General features: G+C 41.6%; 2 protein-coding genes across 3 annotated transcripts in view; one reads left to right on the top strand and one right to left on the bottom strand.

The window, feature by feature from the left end:
• The window catches only part of ubac2 (UBA domain containing 2), a 36,538-nt gene extending 32,127 nt beyond the window's left edge, over positions 1 to 4,411 (bottom strand). For both annotated transcript variants that reach the window (XM_073842395.1, XM_073842396.1), the window contains exon 1: positions 4,257 to 4,411. In XM_073842395.1, coding sequence (XP_073698496.1) covers positions 4,257 to 4,290 — 34 coding nt within the window. In that variant the 5' untranslated portion in view covers positions 4,291 to 4,411. The remainder of the gene's footprint in view (positions 1 to 4,256) is intronic.
• A 3,931-nt stretch (positions 4,412 to 8,342) lies between these two features.
• LOC141336894 (uncharacterized) lies at positions 8,343 to 11,585 on the top strand. Its single transcript, XM_073842613.1, has one exon. The coding sequence runs from the start codon at positions 8,343 to 8,345 to the stop codon at positions 11,583 to 11,585; it is 3,243 nt and encodes a 1,080-aa protein (XP_073698714.1).
• The last annotated feature ends 7,559 nt before the right edge of the window (positions 11,586 to 19,144 follow it).

The following is a 19,144-nucleotide window of genomic DNA, read 5'->3' as shown; positions in this document are numbered from 1 at the left end:
CCTGCTACTCCTTTTCCCTATCAGTAACCAGGGGCTAATCCATGCGTGAGGCTGCCTCCACAAACTGTTATGGCACCGCCCTATCTTCATTCTGATCCTTCTTTTCAATCTAAACCTTGGTACACTTTATTCACAGCAGTCCCACTACTTACTCCACTGAATGCTGTCGCTCTGGAACCACCCCCTGGGCCTAATATCATCAAGTTCCAGATTCTTGCAAAAATTCAGAGCACTGGATCTGGAGGCGGGCCAATCGCCAACCCCAGTACCTCACTATTCGCAACTCGTATTCCCATAACTCATCCCTTGAAACCGCTCCTTGACACGTCACTCGACTTTATCCTCCAAGCAATTTCTTTGGCTTGGAGATTTTCGGAAACCACAATAACGTCTAAATTCAACGGCATCAGATTTACCCATTCTAGATAACGAAATTATCGCTTCTTCGATTAAACAAAGACAAACCAAGAAGAAAAGGCTACTACATTGACATTTAACCTCCTTTCTCTAATTTAACCTTATCACACCCCTTTATTACTTTCAATTTGGGGACGCGCAAGCTAAATCTGCACTGTATCCTCAATTTGTCGTCGACTCCAACCACCCCGTTGTATGTTAAATTTAATCATTGTCACCACCAGCCGTCAAATTCAATTTCTTATTTAGCATCGGACGGGGCTCCCCCTTCCGGTGCAGCAGAGCCGCGGCTCCCTTCGGTCGCAGTGAGAGCCCTCCGTCTGTCATTCGAGTTACGCTGCGTACTCATCAGCGGATGGGCTCTCCCTTCCGGTGCAGCAGAGTCGTGGCTCCCTTCGGTCGCAGTGGGAACCCCTCATCCGACGCTCGTCGCCTCGCAAGGGGGTCTCTCCCTTCCGGTGCAGCAGAGCCGCAGCTCCCTTCGGAAGAAGTGAGAGTCCCTCCATCAATCGCCTATTTTATTGCCTATCAAGCATCGGACGGGGCTCCCCCTTCCGGTGCAGCAGGGCCGCGGCTCCCTTCGGTCACAGCGTGAGCCCTCCGTCTGTCATTCGGGTTACGCTGCCTACTCGACGGCGGATGTGCTCTCCCTGCCGGTGCAGCAGAGTCGCGGCTCCCTTCGGTTGCAGTGGGAGCCCTCCATCCGACGTGCCTCGCAAGGGGGACTCGCTCTTCCGGTGCAGCAGAGCCGCAGCTCCCTTCGGAAGAGGGTCCCTCCATCAATCGCCTTATCTTTATCGCCTATTCAGCATCGGACTGGGCTCCCCCTTCCGGTGCAGCAGAGCCGCGGCTCCCTTCGGTCGCAGCGTGAGCCCTCCATCCGACGCTCCCCTCAAGGGGGACTCTCTCTTCCGGTGCAGCAGAGCCGCAGCTCCCTTCGAAAACAGTGAGAGTCCCTTCATCAATCGCCTATTTTATTGCCTATCCAGCGTCGGACGGGGCTGTCTCTTTTCCGGTGCAGCAGGGCCGCGGCTCCCTTCGGTCGCAGCGGGAGCACTCCATCCGACGCTCCCCTCAAGGGGGACTCTCCCTTCCGGTGCAGCAGAGCCGCAGCTCCCTTCGGAAGCAGTGAGAGTCCCTTCATCAATCGCCGATTTTATTGCCTATCCAGCGTCGGACGGGGCTCTTCCTTCCGGTGCAGCAGGGCCGCGGCTCCCTTCGGTCGCAGTGTGAGCCCTCCGTCTGTCACACGTTACGCTGCGTACTCTACGGTGGACGGGCTCTCCCTCCCGGTGCAGCAGAGTCGCGGCCCCCTTCGGTTGCAGTAGGAGCCCTCCATCCGACGCGCCAACCCCCGCCTCGCAAGGGGGACTCTTCCTTCCGGTGCAGCAGAGCCGCAGCTCCCTTCGGAAGCAGAAGGGGTCCCTTCATCAATCGCTTTATTTTTACACATTCAGCATCGGAATGGGCTCACCCTCCCGGTGCAGCAGGGCCGCGGCTCCCTTCGGTCGCAGTGTGGGGCATTCCGTCTGTCACACGAGTTACGCTGCGTACTCGGCAGCGGACAGACTCTCCCTCCCGGTGCAGCAGAGTCGCGGCTCCCTTCGGTAGCGTGGGGGCCCTCCATCCGACGCACCTCGCAAGGGGGACTCTCCCTTCCGGTGCAGCAGAGCCGCAGCTCCCTTCGGAAGCAGCGAGGGTCCCTCCATCAATCGCCTCATCTTATTGCCTATTCAGCATCGGACTGGGCTCCCTCTTCCGGTGCAGCAGGGCCGTGGCTCCCTTCGGTCGCGGCGTGAGCCCTCCGTCTGTCAGCCGAGTTACGCTGCGTACTCTACAGCGGATGGGCTCTCCCCGCCGGTGCAGCAGAGTCACGGCTCCCTTCGGTCACAGTGGGAGCCCTCCATCCGAGGCACCTCGCAAGGGAGACCCTCCCTTCCGGTGCAGCAGAGCCGAAGCTCTCTTCGGAGGCAGTGAGGGTCCCTCCACCAATCGCCTCATATTTTGCCCATTTCAGGGTCGGACTAGGCCCCCTCCTTCCGGTGCAGCAGAGTCGTGGCTCCCTTCGGTCGCAGTGTGAGCCCCCTATCCGTCGCTCGAGTTACGCTGCGTACTCGACGACGGGTGGGCTTTCCCTCCCGGTGCAGCAGGGTCGCAGCTTGGGGGCCACATCCGACCATCGAATCGTTTATAAAAAAAAAAAAAAAAAAAAAAAATATTGGCACTCTCCTCCTTTTCCTTACATAAATTTAGTTCTACGCATATTTTGGGGGGGGCTACCTAAATTTCTTGCTTCGTGGCAGCTGTCCTATGCATAAAAGCTTCTTTGGGGAGTTCTCTGGTTCCGGCCTGTATTCCGGCCCGGAACCCTTCCCCCGGACAGCACGCCAAAATATGCTTAATACTCGCTCAAGCAGATTAGATGTAAGGGCGAACTCGTGAAATGATGTTTGATTAAACAAGGTTCAGGAGGAGCACGATCAGATAATCAACCCATTCGGCACAGGTGCATCCTGTTTAACCAATCATTCAATCAGCGCATCCTCTATATATTACCAGCCGTCTTACCTCCATCCAGCGATAGTTTCTTGGCATCCCTCCTCCACCCCTACTCCCCACTTCTAATCTGTTTCGACCCTACACTAGCAGGGGGAGTTCTCTGGTTCCGGCCTGTATTCCGGCCCGGAACCCTTCCCCCGGACAGCACGCCAAAATATGCTTAATACTCGCTCAAGCAGATTAGATGTAAGGGCGAACTCGTGAATTAACAATTAATCCACATGACTCCAGTCCATCAATTACCATATTGCGAAGTGAAAAGCTGTTGTTGTTTTTTAAATTTGGCAGTGAAACTATTAGGATAGTAGCCTATTTGGTTGGGTGTTTTTATTTTGGTGATTTCAAACATCCACAGTGTTTCTCAGGAATTGCTTTCTACATCTTTAAGACACTTTATCTTCACTTGTCACTTATGGCCAAAATATTCCAAAATCCATAACAAACATTCCTCCAGTGAAAAAGTCCATCTCCTGTTTACATGAAAATCCACCCACATGTTTATGTAGAACAGTTTTGGCTTGTAAAGTTAAAAGTTTAAGTTTAAATGTATTTTTTTTTTTTTTTTGCTTCCTACAAACACACAGATTTTCACTTTGCAAGATGTTAATTCATGGCCTGGAGTCATGTGCTTTAATTATAAATTACTGTGATGTTTTTATCAGCTGTTGAAGCTCTCATTCTGACGGCACCCATTCACTGCAGAGGATCCACTGGTGAGCGAGGAATGCTACATGTTTTCAAATCTGTTCCCATGAAGAAATAAAAACACATTTGTACCTCTGAAACCACGGTTACTACGGCAATTTTCATAAGGTTTTTCAGGGTAACTGTCTTATAAAAACGTAAACTAATTTAAAACTGAGAGTATTGGACAGAAGAAATAAAGTTACACAGGCTTGAAACAGCATTAGGATAAGTAATGAATTCTCATTAGTACATCAAAAACAATCAGTCAGTGGTGAACTGAAGCTCTTTGTTGGGGTTTATCAGGAAGGTGGTGATTATGGATTTCAGAAAAAGTTTATGCAGTCTCTATCTGTAAGGCTGTGTGTTATGTCGCATTTCCCCAAGAGTGGCCGATTTAACACCCCTGACTTTTTAAACCACAGCACTTCCTGTCTTAAACCATGAGCCAAAGCAATATTATTTGAAGGCAAAGATGATGTGTGAAGTGCGATAATAATCGGATGAAGGTCATGACTACGATGACTACGCTTCAATTTGAATGAATGACAGCAGGATCTAGTCTACATGACATGATGATTTTAAGCTGTACTTACACAATCCCCTCGAACCGGTGGACGTGAACATCATGCCACTGACACGCGGAATATAACTCAGAAGACTAACAAGATAACGAATCAAAGGCACTGGACTAAAAACATAAAACCCGTAAAAGTTAAAGGGAAATCTCGCTGTGAAAGGGGAAAGGGTACAGAGGATGGCGCCTCGCAAGAGACAAACTTCAGCTGCGTCACTAATACAAAATTAGCGTTTTCTTTTACTGTGTTCAGCCACTAGAGGCCGTGCGTTAGTGACTTTACTACATGTAAAGGTTTGAAAGATTTTACTTCATAAATATGATTTAGTATGTCAAAGAATCAACTGTTTGTCATAATTATGACACATTTACCATGGACTTTTACAGTTTTATGCAGCTGTTAATTTTTAGTTTCAGAACAAATTTGTTATATCTATTTCACTGTCATTTTCAACGTAGAAATGAAGAATTGTTCCACTATTTCATGGTTTTATCTTTGATTACAATGGCCTTATAAATAGTATAGCTGCTTATCTTAAAATGATTTTAAAAGTAGAAATCCAGATTACCGTAATGTGTGTAACCCCTAATAGTCATGTTAAAAACAAACCGTTGTTTCTGTTGTAAAATAATAAAGTTATTTACTTCAGATTAATGCCCTTAACATACTAAAATGAATAAAGAAACACCTAGTAGATTACGTTTTTAGCTTGTGTTTATTTATTTGTTCTTTAAACTTGTGCTTTGCTTTTCTTTTTTCTAAACGTTACATTTTGTTTATGTTTTCAAGTAAGTTCTTAAAATGTGGACAGGGTGGTGATGGGAGCTGGCACAATATATATTTCAATATTTATTACAATAAATTCATGCCCAAAATTGAGATGAAATGTCCAAGTGGAGGTTGTAACAACAAAAGGTCATTTGAAAAAGATTAATTTGAGAAAAAAATACCAAAGGTTTGAGACAAATTTTGACCTTGGACCACAAAACCTGTTATAAGGGTAATTTTTTTTTTTTTTTTTAGATTTATGCATCATCAAAAAGTTGAATAAATAAGCTTTCCATTAATGTATTGTTGTTAGGACATGACGATATTTGGCTGATATACACCTATTTGCATCTGAGGGTGCAAAAAAAATCTAAATATTGAGAAAATTGCCTTTAAAGTTGTCCAAATTAAGCTTATAGTTAGCAATGTATATTACTAATCAAACATTAGGTTTTAATATATTTACAATAGGAAAGTACAAAATATCTTCATGGAACTGACCTTGATCTTTACTTAATATCCTAATGATTTTATGCATAAAAGAAAAATTGATCATTTTGACCCATGCAATGTATTTTTGGCTATTGCTACAAATATACACGTGCTACTTATTATAACTGGTTTTGTGGTCCAGGCCAGGGTCACAATTGTGATAAATAAATAAATAAATAAATAAATGTGGTTGAATATGAATTCTGTTTGAGAATTATATTTAGGTGCATCATACTGAGATTTTTTTTTTAAACTGAGATGATGATTACTAAGAGTGCATAAGCTGTACCCGTATTTTATTTGTAGGATAATTTTTCTTCTTTTTCTTCTTCTTCTGCCCTAAAACTAATCAGGCAGGCCAAACTGCAAGGCCTACAGTCTTTTCCTGTCTTTCTCTCGGAATAAAAGTTAAATGTAACTGTCTTGTTCAACAAACACTGGGAATATAATTATTAGTCTTAGATGAAGTTCCATTCATTCATTTGATTCATTCATCCTGTTCTGAGCAGATTCTATTCTACTGTACTGTGGTTTATGACCACACGGTGGCAGCATAGACAACTGTTTTGAATGACTGGTCCGGGTCACGATTACCACAACTCCAAGCAATGTAAGTAAAAAAAATAATAATAATAATTAATTAATTCAACCAAAATTCATAAAGGTTGAGGCTGGCTGTCTCGAAAGTACAAAGGGCCTAACTTTGAAGCTGTGACTATGTAATTAAATGAAGTGGTAATATACAGTAGGTAGGTAGGAAATAGAGCCAATGCCTTTAAATAATTTCAGATCATGAAACAGGCCGTTTGGCTTTTGATAAATGATCATTGCTATCGTCTGACTTCAATTTCACAAACAAGAGGTTTCTCTGCTGGAGAATTAATGAAAACAAGACATCTTTCATTTGAGCCGGTTTGAAAGCTCAGCTGCAAGTCAACGTCAAGCTGCTACATTAAGTAAAATACTTTTGTTTGTTCCCCACTGCTGGCTTTGAGATAAATTAGCTTGTTTGTGTAATGACCATCTGTTGGGTGTTTTAGACGTGTTGCGCAGGCTGGCGGTGGCGATGCTTATGGGGAGTTGCTGGTTTTCATAAGATAATCATGAAATAGGACACAGCAGTCATGACTAATAGAGATGATAGAAGACATCCAGCTTCTGTCTCCCAACTATCACAAAGCAATGAAGTTTCCTGGGGTGCTTCAGTTGCCAGAACGGTGTAGGAACTAGCTCATCTTAATCAGAAAACATGCATATTTTGGAGCTAACAAGTGAAATCATGTAATTTAGAACTTGTAATTTTCACAACTTTTTATAGACTTTATTTTATGGAGGTTTTCTTCCCCTAAGAAAGATGTTCCACAACAGTAGGCCTACAATTCATCTACTTCTATCCTGCCTCACTTTCAGTCTTGTCAAAAATGGCACTACCCTGACTAAGGTCAGAAGGTCTTTGGTAATTCTGCCAGAATAGACGTGCAATAAATAAAACATTAACATTACAACATACTTGTTACTGCTTTAGCAAAATTGTAATCATGTCATTATCCATTACAGGACTGTATCATTTTGAGAGAATGTAACCCATTATGAGATGATGGGAAACCAATCGCAGATGCCTTAAATAAAACTAGGTAAGTCTATTTAGTTTTTACAACCTGCCTGAATTACATGGGTCTGTCATGCAAGGACTAGAAGTACAAGCTGCTCTTTGATCGAGGTCAAATCTCAAATGTGAGCGGAAGAAAAAGAAAATGGATCCCAGATCCGTCTTGAATTCATCAGCTAACACCTTGTTTAATTCTCATATTTCATTTTAGTATTAAAACGTGTGCTAATGGGAAGCTAAACAATAGGCCTATTCCAGTGGTTCTCAAACTTTTTTGGTCGCGCCCCCCTTTCAACCTTTAAAAAATCTGGTGCCCCCCCCTCCCGAAAAAATACCACCTAAGACTAATAAATGATTTTACTAAACATAATGAAAAATGTATGCGTAGTTAAAAAAAAAAAAAAAAGCTACAGGAGAAAAACACAAGCAACACTTGAAACATTAAAAAATAGCACAGGGAGAATAACTGTTTTATTATTTTTTTTTATTATTATTTATTGTGGGTTTCATGCTGTCCTAAGGCATAGCAGGGCTTGAAATTAATTTTTTTTACTTGGTAGCACTGGTGCTCCCAACTTCAAAAAGTTAGGAGCACCAAAAAAAATATAGGAGCACCCAATTTATTTTTAGTAATGTGCCGATCTTGATTCTTCATGGCTGATTCTGATTGCAGATTTTTTCAAGCAAATGGGCTAATTCTGAAAGCCTTTTTTAATATATTTATTTTACGCCTTAAACAAAGGACAGGAATGAATAAAAATATGAGTACACGAACAAGATGTTTATTTTCTCTATTGTAAGTACAGCCATTTAAATTACAGCCAACCACTGCATTTTTAAATAATCTACAGTATAAATAAAAAAATAAACGACACAGTTCTTTCTTAGTCGTGTAGGCAATAAATGCAGTCATAATCAAAGTAAGCTACTCTTTCAATATAGTCAAGTCACCTTTATTAATATATTTATTAATATATTAATATAGTGCAAATAGAGACCGAATTTTCCCATCATGATACAGAGCTATAGAAAACTACACAACTGATTATAGCCCAATACTAATAACAGCCTAGATATTTTATGTAGCCTAATTTGCCCGCATTGGGGAGTCGATCTCTAAACTTGGGGTATTAAAATTGCTTTTGAATGCGTGTGCGCGTTTTACTTTTGGTGATATACCCCTAGGGATTCCCGAGAGGGGGGGCGGAAGAGAATCCCACAGGACGGATCAAAGGATGACGACATATGGCAATGAAAACATGACGACGACAATAGAATGCAAATGTGGCAAGATATGCAAGAACCGACATGGCCTGCGGATCCACCAGGCCAAGATGAAGTGTATACAGAAGGAGGTAGAGTCACAGCGCACAGGGACTACGCCTGGTGAGACGCAGGAGGAGCCAGGCCCGGAGTCACCCCACAGTGCCCGGAGCCTCCAGGTGATGCAACCACCTGATGCACACAGGACATCAGAACATCGTCGGGTGAAGTGGCCCCAAGCTAGCAAGGAGAAGGAGTGGCGTCAGTTTGACGAAGACGCAGATACCATCTTGGAGGCAACTGCCAAAGGGAGAGCTGATCGACGCCTCAAAACGATGACTACAATCATCATCAGCCTAGCTGCAGAGAGGTTTGGACTGGAGGAGAAGCGAGCAGCGAAACCCCCTTATACCATGAACAACAGAGCAAGTAAAATCCATCAGCTCAGGCAGGAGCTGAAGACCTTGAGGCAGCAGTTCAAGGTTGCAAGTGAAGAGGAGAGGGGACCACTTGCGGAGCTACGTAGCATAATCCGCAAAAAGCTGATGACTTTGAGGAGAGCGGAGGGGCATAGGAGGAGGAGGAAGGAGAGGTCCAGGAGGAGAGCTGCCTTTCTAGCAAACCCATTTGGATTTACGAAACAGCTGCTAGGACAGAAGCGCAGCGGCCAACTCACCTGCTTGAAAGCTGAAGTTGACCACCACCTCAAGCAATCTTACAGTGATGAGTACAGAGAGCAAGACCTAGGGCCCTGCAGGTTCTTGATTAATCCACCTGCACCGGTTCTGGACTTTGATGGGAAAGAGCCCGGTTGGAAGGAGATCCAGGAGGTGGTTAGGAGGGCAAGGGCAAACTCCGCTCCAGGGCCCAGTGGAGTACCTTATAAGGTCTATAAGAACTGTCCAAGACTACTCCACAGACTCTGGAAGATCCTGAAGGTGATTTGGAGGAGGGGAAGGGTAGCAGACCAGTGGAGACAGGCAGAGGGTGTTTGGATCCCGAAGGAGGAGAAGTCTCAGAAAATCGATCAGTTCCGGACCATCTCACTGCTGAGTGTTGAAGGAAAGATCTTTTTCAGCCTCATTTCCAGGCGACTGACAGACTACCTCCTGAAGAAGTCCTACATCGATATATCAGTCCAGAAGGGGGGAATCCCAGAGGTACCTGGATGTCTGGAGCATACAGGCGTGGTCACTCAGCTTATCAGGGAAGCCAGAGAGAACAAGGGGGACTTGGCTGTGTTGTGGCTGGACCTTGCAAATGCCTATGGATCCATACCCCATAAGCTGGTCGAAGAGGCACTGAACCGGCATCACACCCCGAAGAAGTTCAGAGACCTCATCCTGGACTACTATGCCAACTTCCATCTGAGAGTCTCCTCCGGAACAACAACCTCCGACTGGCACAAGCTTGAGAAGGGGATTATCACTGGTTGTACAATCTCAGTCATCCTTTTTGCACTCGCCATGAACATGCTGGTGAAATCTGCGGAAATGCAGTGTAGGGGGCCCCTCTCTGAGTCTGGAGTTAGACAGCCACCCATCCGAGCCTTTATGGATGACCTGACAGTGACTACAACATCTGTCCCAGGCTGCAGGTGGATCCTGAACGGTCTTCAGGAGCTGATGTCCTGGGCTCGCATGAACTTCAAGCCGGCAAAGTCAAGGTCCCTCGTGCTGAAGAAAGGGAAGGTTACTGACAAGTTCCACTTCTCACTTGGCACCACCAAGATACCATCACTGACAGAGGAACCTGTGAAGAGCCTGGGGAAGGTGTTCAAGTGCAGCCTGCGAGACGCAGCTTCCATAAAAGCGACCAACCAAGACCTGGAGGCCTGGCTGGCCGTGGTGGACAAGTCTGGCCTTCCTGGCAAGTTCAAGGCCTGGATTTACCAGCATGGTATTCTCCCTCGGATCCTATGGCCCCTCCTGGTGTATGAAGTCCCCATTTCAACAGTGGAAAGCTTTGAGATGAGGATCAGCAGGTTTCTGCGCAGGTGGCTGGGACTTCCTCGAAGCCTGAGCAGCATCGCTCTATATGGGCGGAACAACAAGCTGAAGCTTCCCATGAGCAGCCTGAGCAAGAAGTTCATGGTGACGCGGTCCAGGGAGGTCCTACAGTATCGGGATTCCAGTGATCCAAAGGTTGCCCAGGCTGGGATTGAGGTCAGGACAGGGCGGAAGTGGAGGGCTGCCGTGGCAGTGGACGACGCAGAGTCAAGGCTACGGCAAAAGGTGTTGGTGGGCTCAGTGGCACAGGGGAGAGCTGGCCTGGGCAGCAGAAGAAATCCCCGCTATGACAAGGCGGAAGGGAAGGAGAGGAGGTCGCTGATTCTGGAGGAGGTGCGTGCAGGAGTTGAGGAGAAGCGAGCTTGCCAGATGGCTGGGATGCGGCAACAGGGCGCCTGGACAAGATGGGAGCAAACAGTGGAGCGCAAAGTCACATGGACTGAGCTGTGGAAGGCTGAACCCTACAGGATAAAATTCCTGATCCAGGCGGTCTATGACGTGTTGCCAAGTCCATCCAACCTCTTCTCCTGGGGAATGGTGGAGACACCAGCATGTCCCCTCTGCCAGCGGAGAGGAACGTTGGAACACATCCTGAGCTGCTGTCCAAAAGCCCTGGGCGAAGGGCGTTACCACTGGCGGCATGACCAGGTCCTAAAAGCTGTAGCGGATTCTATCTGCAGTGGAATTAGCCACAGCAAGAGCCTCCACCCAGTGAAGACCACAGCTTTTGTCAGAGCTGGGGAGAAGTCAACACCAGCTGCCCGGGGCACCTCCTCTGGCCTGTTGGCAACGGCGCGTGACTGGGAGCTGTCAGTTGATCTGGGCAAGCAGCTGAAGTTCCCTGAGACAGTTGCTATAACAACATTAAGGCCAGACATTGTGCTCACCTCAGAGGCCTCCAAGCAGGTAATTATCTTGGAGCTCACAGTGCCTTGGGAAGACCGTATGGAGGAGGCCAATGAAAGAAAGAGGGCAAAGTACTCCCAGATTGTGGAGGGTTGCCGGAGCAATGGGTGGCGGGCAATATGCCAACCCATCGAAGTGGGATGTCGAGGGTTTGTGGGCCAATCCCTTTGCAGGGCCTACAAAATGCTTGGCATCACAGGGGCGAGCCAGCGAAGGGCCATCAAGTTGGCCACTGATGCTGCAGAAGTAGCATCAAGGTGGCTGTGGATCAGGAGAGGAGAGGTATGGCGTGTAGGGTAGTAGCGCTACCTGGACATAAGCTGGGACTTGATCACCCCGGCTGGGTCGCCTAGGGGAGGGGGTCTGATTGTTGAAAGACCCGAAACCCCCCGTGATCCTAGGTTACATCACTGATGATATGTCCAGGTGCACCAGACGGTGTATCTAAAATCTAACGATCGCGCGAATCAGCGGCGCTGTGCATGCATTCTACAATACAAGACATTAATTTTACAAAACTATTTGAAAGTGGGAGGACACAAACAGGATTTTTAAAAAGCCCCAAGTGGAAATTACGCCCCTGCGTGAGTGGAACTCTGCCGCTGAGTTATCATGCTGCATACAGTATACCGAGACTGAGGCGCCAGAATACCGCAGTTCAGCAGAGTGCAGTGTCAGTGACATCTCTGCTGGACGCCACAAAGCGACAGTTGCAAATCATTTTAACTTTGAAGCCGAGAGCAATTATACCTCGTCAAACTTTCTGCATTGAGCTTTTGAATGACCAGCACCTGCCTGAATCTGTGCGAATTCATCTATGGTTTTATCTTCTCTTTCACACACCGATCCATCTCCCATTCTAAGTGACGTCCTTTGGCTGTTTATGTTTTTATACTTATTTTTCTGCTGATGGCCTGCGCCCCCCCCCCCCCTGCAATACTCGCCCGCCCCCCACTTTGAGAACCATTAACTTCTTTTTTCCTGTCTCTAATTTCTCCCTGATATTAGCGATTAGCTGCTAATTCTAAATGAACTATTTTGACTTTTCCATGGCTGTATTCATAGGTTTTACAAAATTAAATTTAAACAGGAAGTATGGCTTTCACAGCTGGTGGTGACAAGGCCAAGAGATTAATGAAAGGAAATGCTGGTGTGAGTCATAAAGAGGAGAAACAGACCTGATCTTTCGCAAGAAGTAGCTAATTGTATATAACATCCTATGTCAAATTCAGATTCACTGTGAAACTAATTAACTGAACAAAGCTAGTCATTATGTTTTTGGTGTACTTCATTGCATATTTTTATTAAATAACTTTTTGAATAGTCTGCTCATGTAACACGCATTGTCAAAAATTAAAGCTAAACAGAAACCACCTAACATTTTGCCTGAAAGCCAGACAGATAATGACCAAATCACACTTGTTACCATAAAAAAAGAACTGAAGAATGATGGGTAAAAGACCTGAATAGAAGAAAAAGTAGCCATGTTTCTGTCTTTGTCAAGCTCAACAAATTAGAGCGTGTGTTCATGTAATAAAGAAAATCCAGATTTGTCGGCAGCACTGTCTCCTGCTGTTTGCTTTGTCCATTAAAAGGAAATGAGCAGATGGCAGTTGGCCTCCTCTCGTCCTTTTTTCTCTTCTCCCGCTCTCGATGTCTCTCCCTTTCTGCCATCCTCATTGTCCATTAATCTCTCTCTTCACAATCTGCCTGAGTATAGAGCTGACAGCGAAGCCCCCAGGGAGAGGGAGGGAAAACAAGCCAATCCAGCTGTCAGAAGTCCAGCGAAGGGACATAAGTCCTCTCAAGCACCCAGTGCCCCTGTCAAGCAGCTTGAGTGAAAGCACACACACACACACACACACACACACACACACACACACACACACACACACACACACACACACACACACACACACACACACACACACACACACACACACATATCTACTGACAAGGCAATGGCAAAAACAAACAAACAAACAAAACAATACATTCTCATTAAACACAAATCCTTACAGTGAAAGGGAATGTGAGAAATGCCTTAGAGTGGGTTGTTGTCCAGGTTTTTGTCTTGACCAAGAACTGATTATATGGTCTTTTGAGGCCCACTATTAGCTTTCACCTCGAAAACACTAAAATCTTGTACTTCTGATTTTACATAATTGTGACTGCAAAAATGATCATTCTGTCATCATTTACTCACCTTCATGTTATTCTAAACCTGTATGAGTTTCTTTATTATTTCTAACCAAGACTAAGAATTTCAACTTAAGCCTTTCATTATTTACACTCTTAAAAATAAAGGTTCCAAAAGGGTGTTTTTGCAGTGGTGCCATAGAAGAACCAGTTTTGGTTCCCCAAAGAAGTGTACAGTTCCTAAAAGAACCATTTTGAACAACATTTGAACCTTTTTCAACTATAAAGAACCTTTTCTGCATTTGAAAGGTTCTACACTCTTAAAAATAAAGGTGCTTCAAAAGGTTCTTCAAGCGATGCCATAGAAGAACCATTTTTGGTTCTAAAAGAACCATTCAGTCAAAGGTTCTTTAAAGAACCATTTTTTACCTTTTTATAATCTGAAGAACCTTATTTGCCACAAAGAACCTTTTGTGAAACAGAAAGGTTCTTCAGATGCTAAAAGTTCTTAATGGAACCAATTAGACAAAATGATTCTTCTATGGCATCGTGAAGCACCTTTATTTTTAAGAGTGTATGGATGTTCAAGGTTCTTCATAGAACCATTGAAGCCAATAAAGAACCTTTATTTTGTAAACTGACTAAACAAAATGGTCTTCCTGTGAGACGTGGTGGCCAAACTGACATAATCATAAGAAATACAATAGCAGTTGTAAGAAATGTAGTTGTATTTACAAGAATGAACATGTGTTGAACACATTTCCACATCAAAGCTGTGATAATGATTTCAGAAGCCACTATTTATGCTGAGGAGGTGCCTGGACTGGGATGAATAACATTTCTCATTTCCTTATTTATTTCACAGTGTGCCAACAGTCACGGGCACATGTTCAAGTTTGTCGATATCATTTTGACTTTGGCAGTGCCTTGGTTTTGTGTCGGGTAAATACAGGCCTCTAGGCTCAAGGCCCTGGGGCCTCTGACAACTTTATTGTTGGCCAATGAATCAAACTTTTGAGCGTCAGGCTACTGTATGTTTTGTTCTCAACCTTTTTGACTCCAAGGCTCCCCACTGTCCAAAACAACACACGTCCCGACACTAAATTAAATTGCAGGGTTCCGGATGTTTTAAGAACTGAATGTTCTTCACAGTTCACACTCTTTTTATCCAGTGAATATACATAAATAGTCTAGTTTTGCATGATTTACTGGACACAGATGACACGGATTTAAGGCTAAATATTTTTTTGTTTTTACTCTTTTTATGGAAAGTAATGCATTACGTTACTTTTGCGTTACTTTTTAAATCTGGGCAGGGCTTGTAAAAAGTTCTATTTTTGGCTAATGTAAAAGCCTTTTCACATCAAAAGCCTCAGGCTTAGAGAAAAGTAAATTCCCATCTGGACAGTAGACCACAGAAGAAAAAATGTCAGCTCTTCAGCAATAAAAAAAAAAGGAAAACAAATGTCAGTTTATCTTGAGTAATTTTTGCTTATTAGTATGAATGAATTGGATCATTAAAGTCGGCAACAAAGAAATCGGTTAATAAAATGGGATTAAATACATAAAGGATATTTGTATTATTTAACATATTTAATTATTGCAGGTTTGCGTCATATTCTGAGTTAAATTTAACTGTTTTTCATTCGTTTTGAAGAATACTGAATCTGTTTTTTTGTGAGTGAGATGAATTAATGCATGTTCACATTCACGGGGGAAAGTATTTGCCGTTACTTATTTGAAAAAGTATTTTGAAAGGTATTTTCTTGTCCGTTAAAAAGTAATGCGTTACTTTACTAGTTACTAAACTGTAAAAAGATTTCACCAGTTTCAACTTAAAAACCTAAGTTCAGCAGCTGCCTTAAAATTTTAAGTTAAATCAACTTAAAACTACAAGTTTTTTCAACTCACAACAACAAATGTGTTAAAATGACCTGTACTTTTAAGTTGATTTAACTTATGAGTTGAAAGTACTTGCAGTTTTAAGTTGATTTAACTTAAAATGTTAAGGCAGCTGCTGAACTTAAGTTTTTAAGCTGAAACTGGTGACAACTTTTTACAGTGTTGGAAAAAGTAATATTATTACGTAACTCGCGTTACTTGTAATGCGTTACCCCCAACACTGGATCTACCAATCAACCAAATCATTTATACAGCATTTATTAGGTCAATTTAACATGTATTTTGTTACAAGATAAACATGTAAAAGATACATGAACCACAGATGCAGTTCATCACATTAACTATAGGAACATGCATTGACATTTTACAAAATGTCCTAATTTTAAACAATTTGAAACCGAACACACTTGTTCTCAACCGATTTGACTCCAAGACTCCCCACTGTCCAAAACAACACGCAAAGGCCCGACACTAAATTAAATTGCAGGGTTCTGGATGTTTTAAGAACTGAATGTTCTTCACAGTTCACACTCTTTTTATCCAGTGAATATACATGAATTGTCTAGCTTTTCATGATTTACTAGATTTAAGGATAAATATTTTTATACTTTTACTCACAATTTCTACCCAATACAATATTTTAGAGCATGGCAAATGTCAAACCAAAATGTATTCAGACACCTTTATCATTTCCCACATTATCAGTTTATTAGCTATAGTTTAGAAAATGGTAATAAAATATGACAAGATCTCAAGAGTTAAACTGTGTCAGAACAAATTCATCATGATAATGTCAGATAACTTGATAAAAAGATATAGTTCATTGTTCATGATGTTAACAAATTGAATCTTACTGTTAAATTACAGTCCCAAGGTCATTTTTAGTGGATGAATGAAGTCATTTATCTTCAGGTTCACACAGATGTTCTAGCAGAGGAACCGCAGGTGCAGTTCATCACATTAACTATACAGTAGGAACATGCATTGACATTTTACAAAATGTCCTAATTTTAAACAATTTGACACCGAACACACTTATTTTTCTAAAGTGTTTTCCTTCAACTTTTTGTACTTTATTTATGAATAACAAAAAGAGTCATTCATACATTTTTGAGTGTGGTTTAAATGTCCAAATGTTATTTGAGGCTGTTGTATGGTTTGTCTGTTAACTTCATTCCTTCTTTCTGTGTCATGAAAAAGCTGAACTAAATAAACAGTCCCCTCTTTTGTCAGGATCACTAAATTCACCATCATTTCCTCGGAGGGCAGTTTAAAATCAAAAGTTGATCTCCTCTCCCTTTCCTCCTCTCGCGAATGAGTCAATTTCACGGCACATTATCCCGCACCATTCTCCCTTTCCCCCAACTCTCTCTCATTAGGAGCGAGAAGGAGCAACATGAATTAGTAATGACAGTGAAAGGTTTGAAAAGCTGAGCGCTACTCTCTTGCCCTTTCATTACCCGTCCACGGCCTGACTCTCATCCTGCTCTAACACTCATTTGGATAACTTGTCCTGCACCTCTACCGCTGTACTAATGTATAATAGGCACTGTCTGATTAGATTACATTTGCGCTACTCCGTTGTGGCTGGATCTATTACAGACTGTGACGAGCCATTCAACAGGCTCTGGATCTGTCTTGTTAGAGTCATTGTGGTTCCCATACATGAGTGTGAGATTTATAGAAATAGATACAAGTGATCACCATGGGAGAAAAACAACTAGTGTTGATTGTATATGACTGCAGTCAAGTGCAAATTTAAGCATCTTCTCAATAAATACATTACTGATACTGTCAGGGCGAATTGATAATGCATTTTTTAATCTAGCGTAGTCAATTTTATTATATGTATTGCAGATAAAGTATTGTCTGGACAGAAGTGTACACTAACTCTGAGTGCATCAACTTGATACACCAGCTAGCCGATGAAAAATGCCTCTCCCTTTCAAGGTTGATTGAAACTTTAACCTCATATTCAATATGCCAGAGAGACCTGGAATGTGCCAGAGACTGGGCTTTTTTCCACAATAGGGGCCTGAATAATGCAACAATCAGTCAATTATTCATCTCTCCTGGCTTCTTATTATGTTCAGAGAGAGTGAAAGAGAGAGAGAGCATACCGCTAAACAGTACAGCTTGAGTGATTGGCTAAATGCTGCGTCAACACATTTTATACATGTGCTCTTGAGAAAAGAAAAAGCGGCTGTCCGTTTGGCTTTCTGGTTTGGAAGTTATACAATAAAATAAAAATAAAATAAAATGATAAAGCACTGCAAAATTTTACCAGTGGCAAACAAAAGTCTCTAAAGTAAAATAAATTACATTAAAATTATACGGCTAAATTTTACCAGTGGTAAACACTGTCTTGCAAGTAAAATAAAATAATATAAAATAAAATAGAATAGAATAATATAATATAATAAAATAAACTACAGTAACATTACAAAATGCAGTAATATGTCTTTATGTCTTGAAAGGAAAAAAATGGCAAAAGTTTTACCAGTGGTAAACAAGAATAAAATTGTCTTTCTGTCTTGCAATTCAAATAAAATAAAGTAAAATAGAATAAAATAAATTACAGTAAAAGTACAAAATAAAGTAATGTGTCTTTATGTCTTGGAAGGGAATAAAATTGCGGTAAAAGTGGGAAACAAGAACAAGAGCGTATTTCTGTCTTGCAAGTAAAATAAAATGAAGTAAAATAAAATAGAATAAAATAATAAAATAAATCACAGTGATATGTCTTTATGCCTTGGAAGGGAACACAATTTTTACCATTGGTGAACAAGAACAAGAGTGTCTTTCATTCTTGCAGGTAAAATAAAATGAAGTAAAATAAAATAAAATAGAATAAAAAATAAAGTAAATTAAAGTAAAACTACTTTTATGTTTTGGAAGTAAAAAAAGTGGCAAACTTTTACCAGTGGTAAACAAGAAAAAGAGTGTCTTTCTGCCTTGCAATTAAAATAAAGTAAAATGGAATAGAATAAAATAATAAAATAAATTACAGTAAAATTACAAAATAAAGTAATGTGTCTTTATGTCTTGAAAGGGAAAACAATTGCAAGATTTTACAATTGGTTAACAAGAACAAGTGTGTCTTTAGGTCTTTCAAGTGAAATAAAATAGAATAAAATAATAAGATGAATTACAGTAAAATTACAAAAAAAAGTCAATTAATATGTCCTGGATGAAAAAAAAAACTATTAATCAAGACAAAGAGTGCAATTGAAATAAAAAAAGTAAAACAGAATAGAAAAAAAATAAATTACAGTAAAATTACAAAATAAAGTAATATGTCTTGGACATAAAATAATTTTTTTTTACCAGTGGTAAACAAGACAAAGAGTGTATTCCTGTCATGTAAAATAAAATAAAGTAAAATAAAAGAGAATAAAATAATAAAATACATTGCTGTAAAATTACATAATAAAATAATATATCTTTATGTCTTGCAATGGAAAAGTGTGCAAAAACTTACCAGCAGTAAACAAGAAAAGTGTGTCTTTCTGTCTTGAAAATAGAATAGAATAGAATAGAATAAAATAAATTACAAAATGTTTACCAGTGGTAAACAAGACAAAGGGTGTCTTTCTGTGTTGTATGTAAAATAAAATAGAATAAAATAATAAAATCAATTACTGTAAAATTTATGTAAAATTACAAAATTTTGGAAGGAAAAAGAAACTGCTAGATTTTACCAGTGGTAAACAAGAACAAAAGGGTCTTTCTTGCAATGAAATAAAATAGAATAGAGTAGAATAGAAAAAAAATATATAAATTACAGTAAAATTTCAAAATAAAGTAATATTTCTTGG

Source organism: Garra rufa, chromosome 6 (assembly GCF_049309525.1).
Source record: "Garra rufa chromosome 6, GarRuf1.0, whole genome shotgun sequence".
NCBI lineage: Eukaryota > Metazoa > Chordata > Actinopteri > Cypriniformes > Cyprinidae > Garra > Garra rufa.
The sequence above is the reverse complement of the archived record's forward strand: the minus strand, read 5'-3'. Positions and strand labels throughout refer to the sequence as shown.